The sequence below is a fragment of the Pelophylax lessonae genome (assembly GCF_965119305.1).
Source record: "Pelophylax lessonae genome assembly, chromosome: 1".
NCBI classification, from domain to species: Eukaryota; Metazoa; Chordata; class Amphibia; order Anura; family Ranidae; genus Pelophylax; species Pelophylax lessonae.
The window spans coordinates 478,074,631-478,092,810 of record NC_138768.1 but is presented as its reverse complement, the minus strand read 5'-3'; the positions used below and the strand labels follow the sequence as shown (position 1 = coordinate 478,092,810).

The 18,180-nt window shown below is 43.9% G+C and overlaps 1 protein-coding gene across 12 annotated transcripts in view; it reads left to right on the top strand.

The window, feature by feature from the left end:
- PTPRS (protein tyrosine phosphatase receptor type S) overlaps window positions 1–18,180 on the top strand; it is a 540,344-nt gene that overhangs the window by 294,777 nt on the left and 227,387 nt on the right. For 9 of the 12 annotated variants that reach the window (XM_082243958.1, XM_082243963.1, XM_082243957.1 and 6 more), the window contains one exon: window positions 9,617–9,734. The exons of the other annotated variants lie outside the window; for them this stretch is intronic. In XM_082243958.1, coding sequence (XP_082100084.1) covers window positions 9,617–9,734 — 118 coding nt within the window. The remainder of the gene's footprint in view (window positions 1–9,616; window positions 9,735–18,180) is intronic. 12 annotated transcript variants of the gene reach the window in all.

Sequence of the window (18,180 nt, the reverse complement as noted above, 5' to 3'; positions counted from 1 at the left end):
CCTTGGATAGTAAGTTGGTCAATGTTACTGGAGATTTTCATGACTTCTTCTTTAACTCTGTAAAAATGGGGCTTGACCTCAATATCCCTAGGGAGTCCATCTGTCCGGGGTGGCTGTAGGGCCCTGTGGGTTCTATCCAATTTCAGGTGATGGCTGGAAATGTCTGTAATAAGGTCTTTGATGAAGGAACTGACTTAAGAATGTACGTCTTTGACTGATTCAGGGAGACCTCTTATAAATGCCTGGACCTGTTTTCGAGGTTGTCTATTTTAGACAAGGCGTTGTTCAGTTGGTCCTGCAGGTTTTGGATTCTAGAAGTATTTTGGTTTGTTTTAGCCTCAGTTTGGTCTGCTTTTTGTTCTATAGCTCCAATCCTTGTTCCCAGATTTTGTAGATAAGCCTGTATGACTGTGGTGATTTGTGTGGCTATCTGGGCTAAACCTCTGGAGAGCATCTTGGAAAAGGTGGACGGCATTGCATTAAAGGTTGCACGGCTAGGAAGGCAGTTCAGTGGGAAATCCCCTGTGAGACCTGGGCTAGCAGTCATGTTACCTATGGGAGAGTGTCATAAATGTTCTACAGTCCTCTCCAGCCGGGATTCTGTGGAAGCAGGGCAGAGCAGAGCAGGGGCATGTGTACTGCTGGGCTCGCCGGAGTGGATCTGAGCTGGGCTATGTGGTCTGGGTCTGAGATGTCTTCCTCCACCTCTCTCTCTCTTTGTGTTCAGTCAATGTGGAGCTTCGGCCTCCATCTTGGAGGCCTCAGGTAACTGCGGCTCTGTGCCTTACTGGCAAGATAAGTTTCTCCTCGCCAATCCCCCTGACATGATCGCGCTCCAGGGGTCACCGAAGTTTCCCCCGGGTCGTGCTGTGAGGGGCTTTGCCGTGTATCGCTATCTATGGGCAGTGGTCCGACGGAGCAGGACAGACCTCCTTGTTTAAGCATCCATAAAGGGCACCTGTGACTATTTTAAATTTTTACTACCATTATCTTCTGGGTATGCATTTCAGACCCATGGGGGGGGGGGGGGGGGCATAATGCACAAAATAAGGCGGGTAGAGATACAAGAGAGGAATGAAAGGAGGTATAGGTGAGCTTTAAGGGGAAATATTACTTTGGAATGTAGACGGAAGTGGTCCCAAAGGTGATGTGTTCTCTATGCTTTGTTGACACTGCATAGATGTCAAAATGCACAGTAGGAATGGGCCAAACAACCCCCTGTTCGGTTCGCACCAGAACTTTCAAACATCACGAAAGTTCAGAACCGAACAACGAACCCCATTGTAGTCTATAGGACCCGAAATGGAAAAATCAAAAGTGCTTATTTTGAAGGCTTATATGCAAGTAATTGGTCATACAATGATTATGGGGGGTCCAGGTACTGCCCTGGGGGACGTACCAATGAGAACAAAGTTTGTTAAAAAATGCCATTTTTAAATGAGCAGGGATTTACTGATGCTTAAAGTGAAAGCATCAAAAGGAGAAATAATAAAAATGAAAATTTCCTTTCAATATAGTGCCTAGAGGGTCCCCTTAGTGTGCCTATAAAGTGGCACATCTGTAATGTGTATAGAAGCTGCTAAAGAAATAATTGTATTTATAAAGCCAAAAAAATTTAATTTTCTCTGCAAGCTTTCTTTATTTTGTAAACAATGGCTCGGGGAGCCAGTCTATGATGAGGCCACAATGTATCGCACTGGAAACAAGATTTTTTGGATAGATTCTTGTGTCTTTTCGGCAGACTTTGTATAGAATTAACAGGTGCAGAAAAATTGGTCTTAGGGTGTCTGTGGCCCCTTCACATCGTAACCCTATAGAGGTACTCTTGATAAAAGCAAGAATTGGCCTTGCTCTCAAAAATGTAATACCTACACCAAAAAAATTCTTCCAGATGAAATCAACACTAGGCAGCCTAGAAGTCTTGCAGAGATTCCACATCCCAAAAACACTTAATCAGTGACATCGGCATCAGGGGCTTGATGGCTGCTGGTAATCCAGGACTGATTCATTTTGATAAATGTCAGACGGTCCACAGAGTCTGTGGACAGACACGTTCTATTATCAGCAACAAAACCTCCAGCAGCACCGAATGCCTGTTCGGAAAGCACACTGGATGCAGGGCAGTCCAGCAGCTCAATTGCATACTGGGCAAGTTCTGGCCAGTGGTCTGTTTCATGACCCAGTAACCCAGTGGCTCGTCAACTGGAAAGCTCTCCATCTCTATTTTCGCCCCTAGATAATTGTCCACCATATGATGCAGATACTGTTAAAGAGATGTAGAAGTTGAGAGCCCTGGGCTGCAAGGACTAAAAAAATTGTGAAATGCATCACTTAAACGGCCCCCTTCTCCACCGCTCCCCTCTTGACCAACAGAAGCCTCAAAACTACGTTTTCCACGACACTGTAACCTACCACAGTCAGGAAAAGCATTAGATAAACTCCTCTTTAAAGTGTCTTCAGGACATTTCATCTTCTGCACCCTCTGTGGGAACAGGATGAGTTCTGAGACTACCATTGTAATGGTGGTCAAGGAGGGTTGTCAACCAATAGTGATCCTTCTCCTCGATGCCACATTTTCTTGGGTCCTTTTGCAGGCTTTGAAGCATGAGGGAGCCCATGCACCGCAAGTTTGCGGGGGCATGAGAAGCAGACTCCTCGGGGTCACTGAGGATTACAGTATCTGGAACTGCCTCCTCCCAGCCACGTACTACTCTCAAGGGTTCTGGGGATGGAAAACCATCTGTTGAGGGTTGACGTACAGTATGTCTTCCTTTGCTTCAATGCTTCAAAACTTCCAGGTTCTGTGACATAGGAAGAATAGTGTCTGAATAAAACGGGCCTTGCACTGCTTTGCCTTGAGTGCCCTGTCCATAATGCCACACAGAGTCTGCTCCAGCAGGAACACAACAGGGATTGTGTTACTGATGCATGCATGCGTGCAATTAGACGCTTGGCATGTGGGTGGCAGTGACTGTATCTTTTTTTTCAGTTGCAGCAGATGGGGCAGAGAAATTTGCCGGCTATAGTCTACAGCTGGTGGTGTGCTACTGGCAGATGTGGTGCAGGGACCTGGGACACCCTGCGCTATACCATCATCCCTGTCAGTGGAGGCTGCTGAGAGGTCATGAGGTATAGAGGGGGTGACCTGAGTAGTGGGAGGTGAAATGCCTTTTTCAAGTGTGTGGTACCCAAATGGTTGCTTTTTTTACCATGCTTGATTAGCTTGAGACAAGTTTGTAAATTGCAACAGTGCGATTGGCTGCACATGTGCTAAAACAGGCCCAGGCAGCTGAGCTGTGGGAAGGGTGTCAGCAGATGCACCAGTGACCTCATCCCCTCCATCCTCATTACCACTGGAGACAATTTGGCAATACGCTGCGGCTGGGGGAAAATGACTGCCAATTTGTGTACCAGTGTTCTCCTCTCTATGTAGGCTCATGTTCCTACCTTCCTCAACCTTAGAACCAACATATGAATCAAGTAATAGCTGTGCATCATCAAGGAGCAAGTGGCTGACGCTGTGTTCAAATAACTCAGCTGACTCCTCCATTCATAATGCTGGGGCTTTGGCAGGAATTGCTGTGGACAAGGAGGCAGATTTAGCCACTCTGGCAGCTGCAGTGGATTAGGCACTAGTCTCTGCTTGGGTGACGGAGGATGAGGATGGTTTAGTAAGCCAGTCCACCACCTCTTCTGAATGCTGTTGCTGGATAGCACAGGCAACATCACTAAACAGAGGAAATGTTGCCCTGCCTGAGGACTGACCATGCCCACCTTTGCCTGTGGACACATACGCTGCTGGCCCCCTCACAGTTCCATGGGAACGTCTGCATCTCCTTATTGGCCTCCCCGACATGACGGGAAGGTGCTTATTAACAAAATGTAATAAAGATGTGGAAATGTGTACGTGGATACACTTTAATCAATGGAAAGTGGTGTTTGGTGCACTTTAACCTGAGTACTCACTACACAGACACACTCCCCCAACATACTACAATATACTGCACTAAAACTGCACTAATGCAAAGAAATATACTGCGTTAAACGTGCACTAATGCATTGAAATTTCCTGCGTTAAACATGCACTAACGCACAGAAATATACTCCGTTAAACACGCAGTAACGCATTGAAATGTACTGTGTTAAACGTGCACTAAAGCACTGAATTATACTGCGTTAAACGGCACGTAACGCACTGAAATATACTGCATTAAACATGCAGTAATGCACAGAAATATACTGCATTAAACAGCATGTAATGCACTGAAGTATACTGTAGCGCACTGAAATGTAAACGTGCACTAACGCACAGAAATCTACTCCGTTAAACGCGCAGTAACGCATTGAAATGTATTGCGTTAGACGTGCAGTAACACGCTGAAATGTACTGCGTTAAACGTGCACTAAAGCACTGAGTTATACTGCGTTAAATGGCACATAACGCACTGAAATATACTGCATTAAACAGCATGTAAAATGTGCACTGAAGTATACTGCGTTAAATGTGCACTGATGCACAAAAAAATGCTGCATTAAAGGTGCACGAACACACTGAAATATACTGCATTAAATGTGCAGTAACGCACTGAAATATACAGCGTTAAATATGCACTAACGCACTGAAATATACTGCCGTAAATGACACATAACATACTGAAATGTACTGCGTTAGGCATGCACTAATGCACTGAAATATACTGCGTTAAACATGCAGTAGCGCACTGAAATGCTAGGAAGTCTACCTCTTGGAAGATTTACCATTGTACGTAGAAAGCGTACATTTCGTGTTTTGAGTCGATCTGTGTTCACCCTCGTTCTTTTCTAGAGGCTTAGATTTTGACCTTCCTTCAACGAGGTGTTGAGCAGCAGTTGGCCTTGAGTATCAAGGGCCAGGTGTCTGCCTTGGCGGTCTTCTTTCAGCGACTCCTAGCCACGCATTCATCGGTGCGTACTTTTATGCAAGGGGTTTGACACTTGACTCAGCTGGTGCGTTCTCCTCTACCGCTGTGTAATTGGACTTGGTGCTCTCAGTTCTCCAAAAGCCTCCCTTTGAAAATATTCTGGAGATTCCCCTGCTTACGCTGTCTCAGAAGGTAGCTTTTTTGGTGACCATCACCTCTGCTTGCAGGGTGTCGGGAACTGATGGTGTTATCTTGTCATACCCCCTATCTGGTGATCCACGAAGATAAGGTGGGCCAAGAAAAGGGCTGTCCACTTCTTCTGTGACCATTTCCAGATGGATCAGACAGACGGTGAATCAGGCCTATTCTATTAAGGATCTGGTTCCTCCTTTCCCTATAACGGTGCACTCTACTCGGGCAGTTAGTGCTTCTTGGGCCTTCCGTCATCCGGCATTAGTGGTGCAGGTTTGTAAGGTGGCCACTTGGTCGTCGTTGCACACTTTCACAAAATTCTACAAAGTGGATGTTTTGGCATCTGTGGATGCTTCCTTTTGGCCGCAAGGTTTTCAGGCTGCTGTTTAGAGGGTCTGTTTCCTCTTTGGTGGTGTTTTGTTCAGGGAAGGCTCCAGTTGTGTTTTGTTGAGCTCCTTTTACCTGGTTAGCTTCTTGTGTTTAGCCTTGGGATTTTTTTTTTTTTGTCCCACCCCTCATGTTTTGGCACTGCTTGGAGATGTCCCTATGGGTCTAAATATGGAGCGCTGTGTCCTTCTATGAACAAAAGAGAAAATAGGATTTTTGTACTTACCATAAAATCTATTTTCTGAGTTCATTGACAGACACAGCACCCACCTCTCCTGTGGAGTTTTGATACTTCTGACACTGCTTGTTAGTAAACTTGAAGGCCTATAGCAGAGGGGGGTTTATACCAGCTAGAACTGCCCACAGGCATAGCCAGGTCTTTTTTCTGCCTAGTGTCCTTCTCCTGTAGGGGGAGATATAACCCTATGGTTCTGAATATGGAGCGCTGTGTTCGTCACTGAACTCAGAGAAATGGATTTTACGGTAAGCAGAAAAATCCTATTATTTTGGACCAGCTTGGCCAAACAAACTTTTTAAAGTAATCGCAAAGCTGGAGTTAGGCTTTAAGGGCATCCTGTTTTATAAGAGGAGCCTCCAGAGAACTCCAGAGAATGGACTGATTTTCTGTATATTGTTAAACTGATAAGATCCAGCGTCTCTTACACACACTTTCTATAATTGAACAGTTGTCTTAACAAGAATTATCTTGTTTTTGAATGCCACATGATATACATGTTATTTTTCTCTATCCTACAGATGAGTGTTAACAGCACATATGTAGTGTGAGAAAGCACATATAGTGCCTTAAAGAAGTATTCATAACCCATGAAATTTTCCACAGTTTACCATGTTACAACCAAAAATGTAAATGTATTTTATTGGGATTTTATGTGATAGACCAACACAAAGTGGCACATAATTGTGAAGTAAAAGGAAAATAATAAATGGTTTTCAAAATGTTTTACAAATAAATATCTGAAAATTGTGGCATGCATTTATATTCAGCCCCCTTTATACTCTGATACCCCTAACTAAAATCTAGTGGAACCAATTACCTTCAGAATTCACCTAATTAGTAAATAGAGACCACCTGTGTGTAATTTATTCTCAGTATCAATACAGCTGTTCTGTGAAGCCCTCAGGTTTGTTAGAGAATCTTAGTAAACAAACAGCATGATGCAGGCCAAGAAACACACCAGACAGGTCAGGGATAAAGCTGTGGAGAGGTTTAAAGCAGTGTTAGCTTATAAAAAAAAAATCCAAGCTTTAAACATCGCACGCAACACTGTTCAATCCATCATCCAAAAATGGAATGAGTATGGCACAATTGCAAACCTACCAAGACATGGCCATCCACCTAAACCGACAGGCTGAGCAATAATCAGAGATGGCAGAGATCCACAGCTCAGGTGGGAGAATCTGTCCACAGGCCAACTATTAGTCGTGCACTCCACAAATCTGGCTTTTATAGAAGAGTGAAGAAGAAAACCATTGTTGAAAGAAAGCCATAAGAAGTCCTTTATGCAGTTTGCAAGAAGTCATGTGGAGTACACAGCAAACATGTGTAAGAAGTTGCTCTGGTCAGATGAGACCAAAATTGTACTTTTTGGCCTAAAAGCAAAATGCTATGTGTGGCAGAAAGCTAATACTGCACATCACCCTGAACACACTGTCCCCACTGTGAAACATGGTGGTGGCAGCATCATTTTGTGGGGATTCTTTTCTTCAGCAGGGACAGGTAAGCTGTTCAGAGTTGATGGGAAGATGAATAGATCCAAATACAGGGTGATCTTAGAAGAAAATGGGTAGATGTATAGATGCACTAAACCCGGATGATAAAAGCAGCACCTGAATTCCTGAACCTTTGGAATAGAAAATAAACTGATATATGAAGGTGCGCTAATAAAAAGGTGATCAAATACATAGACTATATAGTGACACAAAAATTGGTCATAAATTGCTACAAAGCAAAATACAAATAAGAAAAAAGTGTTGCAAAAACATATTTTCAATTAAACCAAAAATAGTAAAGAAATGAAGTGCTGAGCTGAATGAGGTGAAAAAAGTCCTAAGTAAGAAGCCTGTTAGAATGTGAAATCTTCAGGCAAGTCCATAGGATTTCAGACTGCAATCAGGGTAAAGGTGGTTAACTTATTTAACCCCTCGAGTGCTGCATGCAGATCCCCTGTGTGCACACAATAAGGTGGCTGCTTACCAGATACAGAGTATCAATGGGCTCATAGAAACATAGCCTCGATAGCCAAGCTGTGAGATGTTCATCAATACAGCAAGTATCGCTCAGAACTGCAGGACAAAAACGCCACTCCTACACCATGCCGGGATCTGCCAGTAGCTTCCAACGTCAGCCACAGACTCTCCGCAATAACACCAGCAAAGCCAGGTGGAATGCAAATAGGAAACACATTTTAGAGATTTATTTGTACAACATTTTGAATACCATTTATCATTTTTGTTCTACTTCACAATTATGGGCCGCTTTGTCGTCTATCACATAAAATCTCAATAAAATACATTTAACTTTTAGGTTGTAACATGACAAAATGTATAAATTAGGGGTGTGAATACTTTTTCAAGGCACTGTATGTAGTGTGAGAAAGCACCCACTCATCTCACCTCATTTTTGTTTACATGCTAGAGTAGGTTAACAAAAAAATATATATCCATCGAGTTTAACCTCCCTAGCAGTATTCCTGAGTATGGCTCGGGGTTAAATTTCAGTGCCAAAAGCGGTAACCCCGAGCCACGTATATCTATATATATATGTATACACATATATATATATAATATATGTATACGAGTATGTGTATATATATATATATATATATATATATATATATATATATATATATATATATGTGTATATATATATATATATATATATACATACTTAAACTTATTTATAGTTATTTATTATATTATAATTTATGATTTTGTGTTTCAAACTTTATCATACCCGAGATGTTATAAAGAAGGACGCACAGTAGAAAAAAATTATATGTAAATAGTTGGTTTGGGCTGCTCGTTCTTAAGAATTCTTAAGAATTACATGCAAAAAAATGGTACCACTTTCAGCACCTAAAATCGGAAAGAATCATACCGTCAGGGAGGTTAACCAACAAAAAAGAATTACATCCTGACAACTTTCTCTTTCCCAACTAATCACTAAATTATATGAAAAAAATATTAAAAGCCCCAAGGTTTAATTTGATCCTATAGTCAGGAAACATGACAAGTCCTGAGTCACAGGATCTTTTTTAGGTGTCCTAACAGAATCTTGAAGATTTCAGGCCACAACATGGCACGGGGTGACAACAAGGTCTTAGTGGACCTGGTTCTCCACAGTGGATCATCAGTCTATGTGGCACTTTGAAGGGTCACATGGTTGTAGACTCATGTAAGTAGCAAAGTAGGTTAGTAGTGTGAAAAGGTATTGGATGGATGTTAGGTGGGATTAAAGTGCAAAACTGCTCACTTAATTTGCTATATGGATCCTGTATGTATTTCACCAAAGCAACTATTTGCCAGAATAATCACTTCTTCACATGAGTAAATTCAGTTCAGCTAATCTTTCCTCATAATTGAGGCCCTCCATGCCCCTTTTTCATTTAGTAGTTGTTTTTTGTGTACACAGCATCTTTTTTTTAAAAGAAAGTTGATACTATTGATAGTATCCCTCAGATATTTTAACAAACTTTAAAAATTTGTTTGTGTTATAACGTGGAGCTAAATGTAAAAAGTGAAGATTTGCTATGCATTTGTGTACGGAACCTCTTGAATTGTTAATTTTGTGTAAACAATACCCTAACAAAACTACCCTTTGTACAATTCCCTGCGAAAGTGAGGCAGATATAAACAGGTATTTTGGCTTTTTTTTAACATAATTAACAAAACTCTCTTATTTAAGGGAGTAAAATAAGAGATGTTTGCTAGAGTTTACATACACTTTAATAGATGCAGACCTGAATGCTCAAGTACTTATTTTTTATCAAATTATAGGAGATGTATTCCTATGCTTATGTAAAGTATATGTCCCTGGGTATTCTTATATGAGCACTCTTTAATGCACATACACAATGAACACATAGATCAAGAATTCCTCTCTTTTGAATTGACAGGAAATGATTATAGCTGGACTTCAACCTGAAACCTCTTATTCCATCACAGTTGCTGCTTATACTATGAAAGGAGACGGTGCACGGTGCAAACCAAAGGTTGTCACCACTAGGAGTGCTGGTGAGTACATACGAGTGAGTCCAAAATTGCAGAGGCAGAGTATTTGCACAGCATTGTATGTAGCCATACATGCAAATAGTTTTTTTTTTTTTGCAGTTCAGTTGGACAAATACAGCCAGAATATTATTGAATCAAAAATGATTACTAATGACATACATTTTAGAGTCAAAATTATTTTTAGATTTGTTTGTTTGAAAAATTGTGCATGTTATTTTCCAACAAAAAGAGGAAAAATAACATAGAAGAGTATCATCTATATAAGGAACTGATAAGCGTTCTTTAGAATAAAAATATAAAATATCTGGTATTGAAAATACACTGTATTGACAAAAGTTCAAAAGTATTGTGAGTTGGGAGTATTTTTTTTTTTTTTTGCATCTAATTGAGTGTTCTTTACAAAGTGAAGCTTGATCACATTACATTTGCTAAGGAAATAACTGCAGCTGCACTTGCAGAGTTTATTATGTAGCATTCTGCTGAAGATTGTGTTGGCCAAAAGCGAACCTTAGCCAAGCTGTCAATGAGGCACCGAAAGAGGAACTTCACCCACTTTTTTTTTTTAATCCCTGCTTATCTGATGCTGGATTGTCCTCAATTCAGATAATCACCCACCCAGTGAATCCAGTATTGCCCTGCTGAGATCTACTTCTCTTCTGTCAGTGCTTAGTCCTGCGCTGCCATGTTCTTGTGTGACCTCATAGGGGGTCTGCTTTCTCTTGGTTCAAGCCAACGCCTCCAAATGATGCACTGCTAGGCCGGCCCTCCACCTCCTTTTATGAATGCAAGACTATGCAAATAAAGGTCAGCACTCCTTGTGCCTCCTTGGATATGCACATTTCATATCCCAGGGCAACAGGAGCACTACATGTAATTTGCCTAGATTAGAAAGGAATATCCCCCATATTCCCTTCTCATCTAGGCAAATGTCATGCAGTGCTCCCGTTGACTTAAACTTTTGACTGAAATTACATGCAGCGGGACTGAAACTTTTGCGCACGAAAAAAGGTAAACAAACTGAAGAGAGAGATATGTATGTAGCAGAGTGGGGGAGGGTTGGAGAGGAGGAAACATATTTTTCAGTGTGAAGATCAGCTTTAGGTTAGTTTTCCCTTTTGTTTTCTCAGTAAGCAAAGCAAGTTGTTTACTTCTAATACTGCAGGCCAAAACGCTTCACTAGGCTTTTCCCAATGCCCATTTTAAGGAGTTTTTTTCCAAAGAATGAGAGCCTTTGTTCCCTAGTGCCAGTCATTTACAGACTGGTCTGGACTTATGTCAGAAAATGAACAGCATCTAATTGATTTATTGCTCAGGCAGTAAATGCTACAGCTAAAGTTTTGGTTGATCCACCAAGTGTTAAAAAAAATTCTTGTTTAAAAAAAAAAAAAAATCTGAGGGGACAGTCTGTTCGAAGATCTCCAAGATTGCCAAAGGGGTCAAGAGCACTTGCCTCTTTTAAGCCTTCGAAGAGAAAGGGTGCTCCTTCCTCTGAAGCACACATATACCCTTTTTCTGTGCACAGCTGTTTATCCAGAACCCTTTGCAAAAATCCAAGCGGCCCCCCAAATAGCTTTAGGTGGCCATGGAGTGCAAAATCCTCAAAAATTGATTACAAGGCCTTCTCAGCATGCTAGTCTGCATTTCATTTAGGGGGAACATCTGTTATCTTTTGCAAGCTTTTGGCATGAGCTTCAAAATAATATAGTTTGGCTCTCTTCTCTTTCCTTTCTCTTGAAAGGTGTTTGCTTTTAATTTTCATATTTTATCCCAAAAAACAGACCTTACTTAGGACAATCAGGCACTCCTGACTTGAGGAATGATTACCTCCGTACCTGCATGATGATCAACCTGCAGTCCCTGCATGATGTCTACAACTTAAAAGCTAACTTAGACACATTTCCTTAGCTACATGGAAAATAATCACCATTACATGTGATGCCATACATTTGTGGTATCTTTAATAATTTAGCCGATATTGGGTATCACTCAGACTTTCTACAAGTGTATAGTAATTAAGAAAATATTACCTTAGGAAGAATATTTTACATTAGAAAATGGGATCTAGAACATTGATAGATTTGCTTGTACAGACTTATATGGCCTACATTGCCAATATAGAAAAGTTGTCCTATTGGTATAGTTTCTCAAAAAGTTCTCTGAAAGCTGGTTTACCCTCGTATGTTGTCCATTCAACAGGCTTGGGAAATGCTACTTTACACAAACTTCTTCTCAGACAATCCATGAAGAAATGGTTGATTAGAAAGCACCAGAATAGGAGATGGCCTACTTAATGGGGAAATTAAACTGCATAGTTTAAAAATAAAAACTGGTATATTTAATGTGTCCTAAAGTAAGATTATTTAAAATGTATATTAAAAAAGAATAGCGCACTCATGCAAAAGAAATGACTATCAAATATGGAGACAATCCATAAATAAAAATGGGGATTTAGTCCCACCATATGGCCATATCGTGCTCAAGCCCACCACTGCATCAAAGTACCCCATTATCAGTGGGTCCTACACTATCCATAAAAAAGGGGTGAATCCAGCCTCTCTAACCCTTGTTTATTAAGATTATTTAAAACACCAGTCTTTTTAGCAGAAATATAACATGATACTTGGCTATCAGGGTTGGACTGGGCAATTACTTTTTTACTTGCACTGGAATACAATATGGTCTCAATCCAAATACTGCAGACCATTTAGCCCTTTTATGTAATTTCCCTCTGTGGGGAATAGTAATTTGATGGAAGCTTCCGAGAAAACCTCTGACTTTGCCCTAAAAAGTATACTGGAAACATGCTAAACTACTGCCAACCTATAGCAGACCATAGTTATAAGATGGCAGTTGGACATTGGAGTACATTTTAAACACCATGCAAAAGGTTATCTGCAGTCCGTCTGAAAAAAATCCAGTACCATGTTTATCTTGGTGTCATAGCTGGTTGGAAATGGAAATCACAAAAAAAGCCAACCTGCCTGGCCAACCCCTAGCAACATCAGCAGTGTCTGCCTTTACCCGCAAAGCTTAGATAAGGAATATTCAATCCCAGTCATTGATAGCCACATATACTGTAGGATTTAGAGGTAGACAAATAGGTAATACGACATCCTGGAATAAAAGATCCTTTATAGAATGACATGACAGTGACTTCTAAATATCACGTTTTATTGTTCTGCAATGCCAAAATTGTTTCTTGCTTTTTTTTTTTTTGATCAGTGACTAAGGATATGATATTCGAGTAGGACTGAAAAAAATATTTGTTACTAGCTTGGAATTTCTGTCTCCTTCATGATGAAGCTGAAACAAATCTTAACACCAAAATACAGTTTTGCAACTTTACATCTGCTAGTAAAACTGTGCAAATCATCACTATTGTACATATCAACTACTTAGTATATCCAGGTAAATTATGCCCTATTTTTTCTGGGACAAATTGGGCTTTCGATTGGTGGTAAATAGTAATGGATGTCTCCTCATTTTTAAATTTTATCAAAGTAATGGTGGGAAATATATATATATATATATATATAGTTTTAACCACTTCAAAACCGGGCACTTTTACCCCCTTCCTACCCAGGTCAATTTTCAGCTTTCAGCGCTGTCGAACTTTGAATGACAATTGCGCGGTCATGCAACACTGTACCCAAACTAAACGTTTATCATTTTATTCACACTAGAGCTTTCTTTTGGTGGTAATCACCACTGCGTTTTTTACTTTTTGGTAAATAAACGGGGAAAAAAATGACAATTTTGGGAAAAAAACATTCTTTCTGTTATAACATTTTGAAAATAAATAATTGTTCTTCATAAATGTAGTTCAAAGTGTATTCTGCTAAATTTCTTTGGTGAAAATAACCCAAATCAGTGTCTAATATTTAGTCTGTGTGAAAGTTATAGAGTTCACAAACTTTGGTATATATCTGAAAATTGATCAATCCTGATGTACTGACAGCCTATCTTTTCTTGAGGCCTGGAAATGCCAGGACAATACAAATACCCCCCAAACTACCCCTTTTGGGAAAGTAGATAGTCCAAGGTATTAGGTAAGAGACAGGGCGAATTTTTTGAAGTTGTATTTTTTTGTTATAATTTTTTGTAAAATTAAGTAATAAAAAAAAAAAAAAAAATCACATCACTGTCGATGTCATTCAAGTCCAGTGAGGGGGCAGAATTGAGCTGTGCTGTGTGTACACAGCCCGGCACAGGAGCATGCCTGCACATGTGTCCCCCTAGCAAGCGGCTTGCTAGGGGGGCAAACAAAGGAGAGGTGTGGACAGCGTCGGCGGTTGACCCCAGAAGAGGCAGTAAGTGGCCGCTCTGTACAATATCCTTACACAAGTAAGTATAAACCTATTTTCTCTTACGTCCTCCGACAGTCGCCGCCTCTTCATATTCGTCACATATGGGGTATTAGACTTTGCTCCGAAGGAGTAGCTAGGCAACAGAATATGTTAACATTAAAGCTTTTAACATATCCCACCCTCAAGGGGTGGTCCCCTCAGTCAATACCCTCCTACTTCCTGCAACCATATCTCAGTTTCAATGTCTAGCTTGTCAGGAGTGGCTGGCTCTCTCTGTGCTGGGACTTTGTGCCCCAGACTCTTTCTTCTTTTTTGATTTTTTGTTTGAGTTTTCTCTCTACCTTTACTTAGCTGTTCTTTTTGTCAGCATTAGTTAGTTCTTCGGATGAAGAGCCTGCCATTGAGCGTTCAGCCAGGTAACGCTCCTGGCACAGTGAACGACCCATCCCTGTTCGGTGCAGGGATGATTGGTGAGGTGGCTACCTCACTGGACGCTGTGCGGTTTCTTAACCCCCATTCTGTGCGTCTTGTATGCGACTCTCCCTGCCTCATGGCAGCAGCTTGTTCTCCTGTGCGGGTCCCCCACGCCATTGTGAGGTAAGTGTATCTATGTGGGGACCTGTCTGTCTGGGGGGGTGTCAGTCTGGGACTGTGTAACCTGCCTCTGTTCACACTGTTTGTCTCCCTATCACTCGGCTGCATGCTGTGGGCTGCAAGGGGGGGGGAAGCTGTGTGACACTGTGTGTGTCAGCCTTGTCAGTGTGAGAAGCTGTGTGCTGTGGGGCATGTTTTGTGGCATGTTTGGGCACTATACAGCGATCGCTGCGGCGATCTAACATGTTTTTTTTATACATGGATGACATGTGTGCATTACTGTACTGTGGAGCGGCGGTTTCGGCGCCAAACGGCGCCATTTTGCCTACACTCGCTCCGTCCGCATGTTCTACATGCATGGCGGCCATTTTCTTGTAGCCTCCCATAGGCTTTAATAGAGCGCCCTGGCCGCATCACTTCCTCTTCTCCAGGATACACCGATCGAGGCAGCAGCAGCGGCGAGGGTCTCCTCAGGTTATATCCTTCTTATCCATTGCCTGTGTCAGTTTTATTGTCCCTGGGGGGGTCTCATTGTGCTTGTGTGTGGTGCGGTGGGCTGCGCTCGCCGCGCTTGTTAAAGGGGCAGTTAACCCTTTATTATCCGGCATTTGTAATTGGGGCAATGGATTCTCAGGAGGGCAAATTTCCTACCGCCTTGGTGGAAAGCCAGGGGACCGCTGTTTCCCCCCCAGGGGGGGATTTAGCCACTATTGTGGCTGGCCTTGCTGCTCAGGTGCAGATGCTGGTGGCTGCTCAATCTACTAAAAGACCCAGAGTTTCTCTTTCCTCTGATTCTGAGGGTGAAGGTGATGGGGCTGTTATGGCGGGGGCCTCCTTATCGGGGTCCCGCTCCTCCCTGGATCTAGTGGGGTCCGAGGTGGAGGCTGAAGTTGAAGGGGTTGATAATTCTCCCCCTGGCTCGCCTGAAGAGCTTGCAATCATGGATGAATTGATTGCTTCCATAAAACAAACGCTGCGTTTGCAGGATGAAGTGTGTCCCCCCGCTGCCTTGGCGGCTTATGGGACGCAGAGGAAACGCAGGACGCCGCAGGTTTTTCCCTGCAATGATGATTTTCAGCGCGCTGTTAAGGAACAATGGCGCAATCTACGCAAACCTTTTGCTGTACCAAGTAGGTTCAAGCTGTGTTATCCTTTCTCGCCTTCCACTGATGAAAGGTGGTGTGTGCCACCCCCAGTGGATCACGCAATTGCGGTTTTAAACAAATCCACTGCGATTCCTGCAGAGGATTCCCCTGTGTTCCGTGATGCCACGGATAGGAGATTGGAGTCTCTTGCCCGTCATACTTATTCTGTTACGGGTTCTATGCTTAAGTCTCTGTTTGCCTCTCTCATTGGCGGCCCTGGCGGTCGCAAGTTGGACGCAGATGCTTAGGCGCGTCCTAGTGGCCGATTCGGCCTCGCCGGCGACCCTGGATATGGTGGATCAAATCCACCAGGGTGTCATGTATCTGTGTGATGCGGACTTGGACCTAGTCCCGTTGGCTGCACGTGTGCACAGCGTGGCGGTGTTGTCTCGCCGCCTGGTTTGGTTGAAATGTTGGTCGGTGGACCAATCTTCACGTAAGACCTTAGCCAATCTGCCTTATGATGGGTCTCGCCTTTTTGGGGAGTCCTTGGATGTGTTGATTAAGGGGATCACCGGAGGTAAGAGCACTCTCTTGCCCCATTTCCCCAAGGCTAAGGGGGCTTCTGGGAAGAAGCATGCTAATTTTCGGCCCCCTCAGGGGTCCTTTCGTGCCTTTCGGTCGCACTACAAGGGCAAACCGTTCAAAGTTCAAGGCTCTCAGAAGAAGCCCTGGTCTGGAAAACAGAAGTCCGGTCAATCCGGATCCGCAGCCCATAACAGTGCGGCCTGAAGGGGCGCCCTCACCCAGTTTTGGGGTGGGGGGACGCTTGCTCGGTTTTCTTCAGCCCTGGTTGGCCCGCGTGCGGGACAGATGGGTTCAGGAGATCGTTCGATCTGGTTACAAGATCGAGTTTCTCTCTCGGCCGGAGAGCAGATTTTTTCCCTCAAATCTTCAACTGTCTCCAGAGCGTTTACGGGACCTGCACCTGGCGGTGCGGGACCTGAGGGCTCAGGGAGTGGTGGTTCCGGTGCCTCATTGGGACAGATTTCGGGGGTTTTATTCCAATCTGTTCACCATGCCCAGAAAGGAGGGCAAGGTTCGTCCAATTCTGGACTTGAAGGCTCTGAACCGCTCTGTGCGGGTTCGCAAGTTCCGCATGGAATCCCTGCGGTCGGTGGTGGCTGCCCTGGTTCCGGGGGAATTCATGGCCTCCATCGATTTGAAGGATGCGTATCTTCACATCCCCATTTTCGAGGGTCACCAGAGGTACCTTCGATTCGCCATTGCGGAGGATCACTACCAGTTCGCGGCGTTGCCTTTTGGTCTCGCCTCGGCTCCGCGGGTCTTCACCAAGGTGCTTGCACCGGTTCTGGCATTATTGAGGGCCCAGGGCATTTCTGTCCTGGGGTATCTGGACGACATTCTGGTTCGGTCTGCGACCAGCCAGGGTCTGGAGAAGGACCTGTCTGTCACGATGCAAACTCTGCAGGAGTTTGGTTGGACGATAAATTTTCCCAAGTCGACACTGAGTCGGTCGGTTCGTCTTCCCTACCTGGGAATGATTCTGGACTCGGTGCAGGCGAAGGTCTTCCTGCCGGAAGACAAACTCAGAACTCTTCAGGAGGAAGTCATGTCCCTCAGGGACGTTCCGCACTCGTCTCTGCGGACGTGCATGAGATGTCTGGGATTGATGGTCTCGGCCTTCGAGGCGATTCCCTTCGCCCAGTTTCACACGCGTGGTCTCCAAGCGGAGATCCTGTCCATGTGGGACGGACGACCTCAATCTCTGGATCTTCAAATCTCGTTGAGTCATCGCACCAGAAGAGACCTTCTGTGGTGGCTCCAGTCCCCGATGGTGTCCGGGGGCAAGTCGTTTCGTCCTATCTCGTGGACGGTAATCACTACGGATGCCAGCCTGTCGGGCTGGGGTGGTGTTCTGGGCGTTCTGTCCGCCCAGGGGACTTGGTCGGAGGGGGAGTCCTCCCTTCCGATCAACATTCTGGAATTGCGTGCGATAAATCTCTGTCTTCATCGCTGGACGGACCGGCTGCAGGGCTGCCCGGTTCGGGTGCAGACGGACAATGCCACGGCGGTGGCCTACATCAACCACCAAGGGGGTACCAGGAGTGCCCGAGCGGCTCGAGAAGTGGCCGACATTCTGTCTTGGGCCGAGACTCATGTCCCGGCGATAACGGCGGTTCACATTCCAGGGGTGGAGAACTGGCAGGCGGACTATCTGAGTCGCCAGACCCTGGATCAGGGGGAATGGTCTCTCCACCCGGCTGTCTTCCAGATGTTGTGCGCGAAGTGGGGTCTTCCAGATGTGGACCTGTTCGCGTCTCGTCTCAACAACAAGGTGAGAAGGTTCGTGGCAAGGACGCGCGACCCTCGGGCAGACGCGTCGGACGCGTTAGTGGCCCCGTGGCATCAGTACAAGCTGATGTACGCGTTTCCACCGAT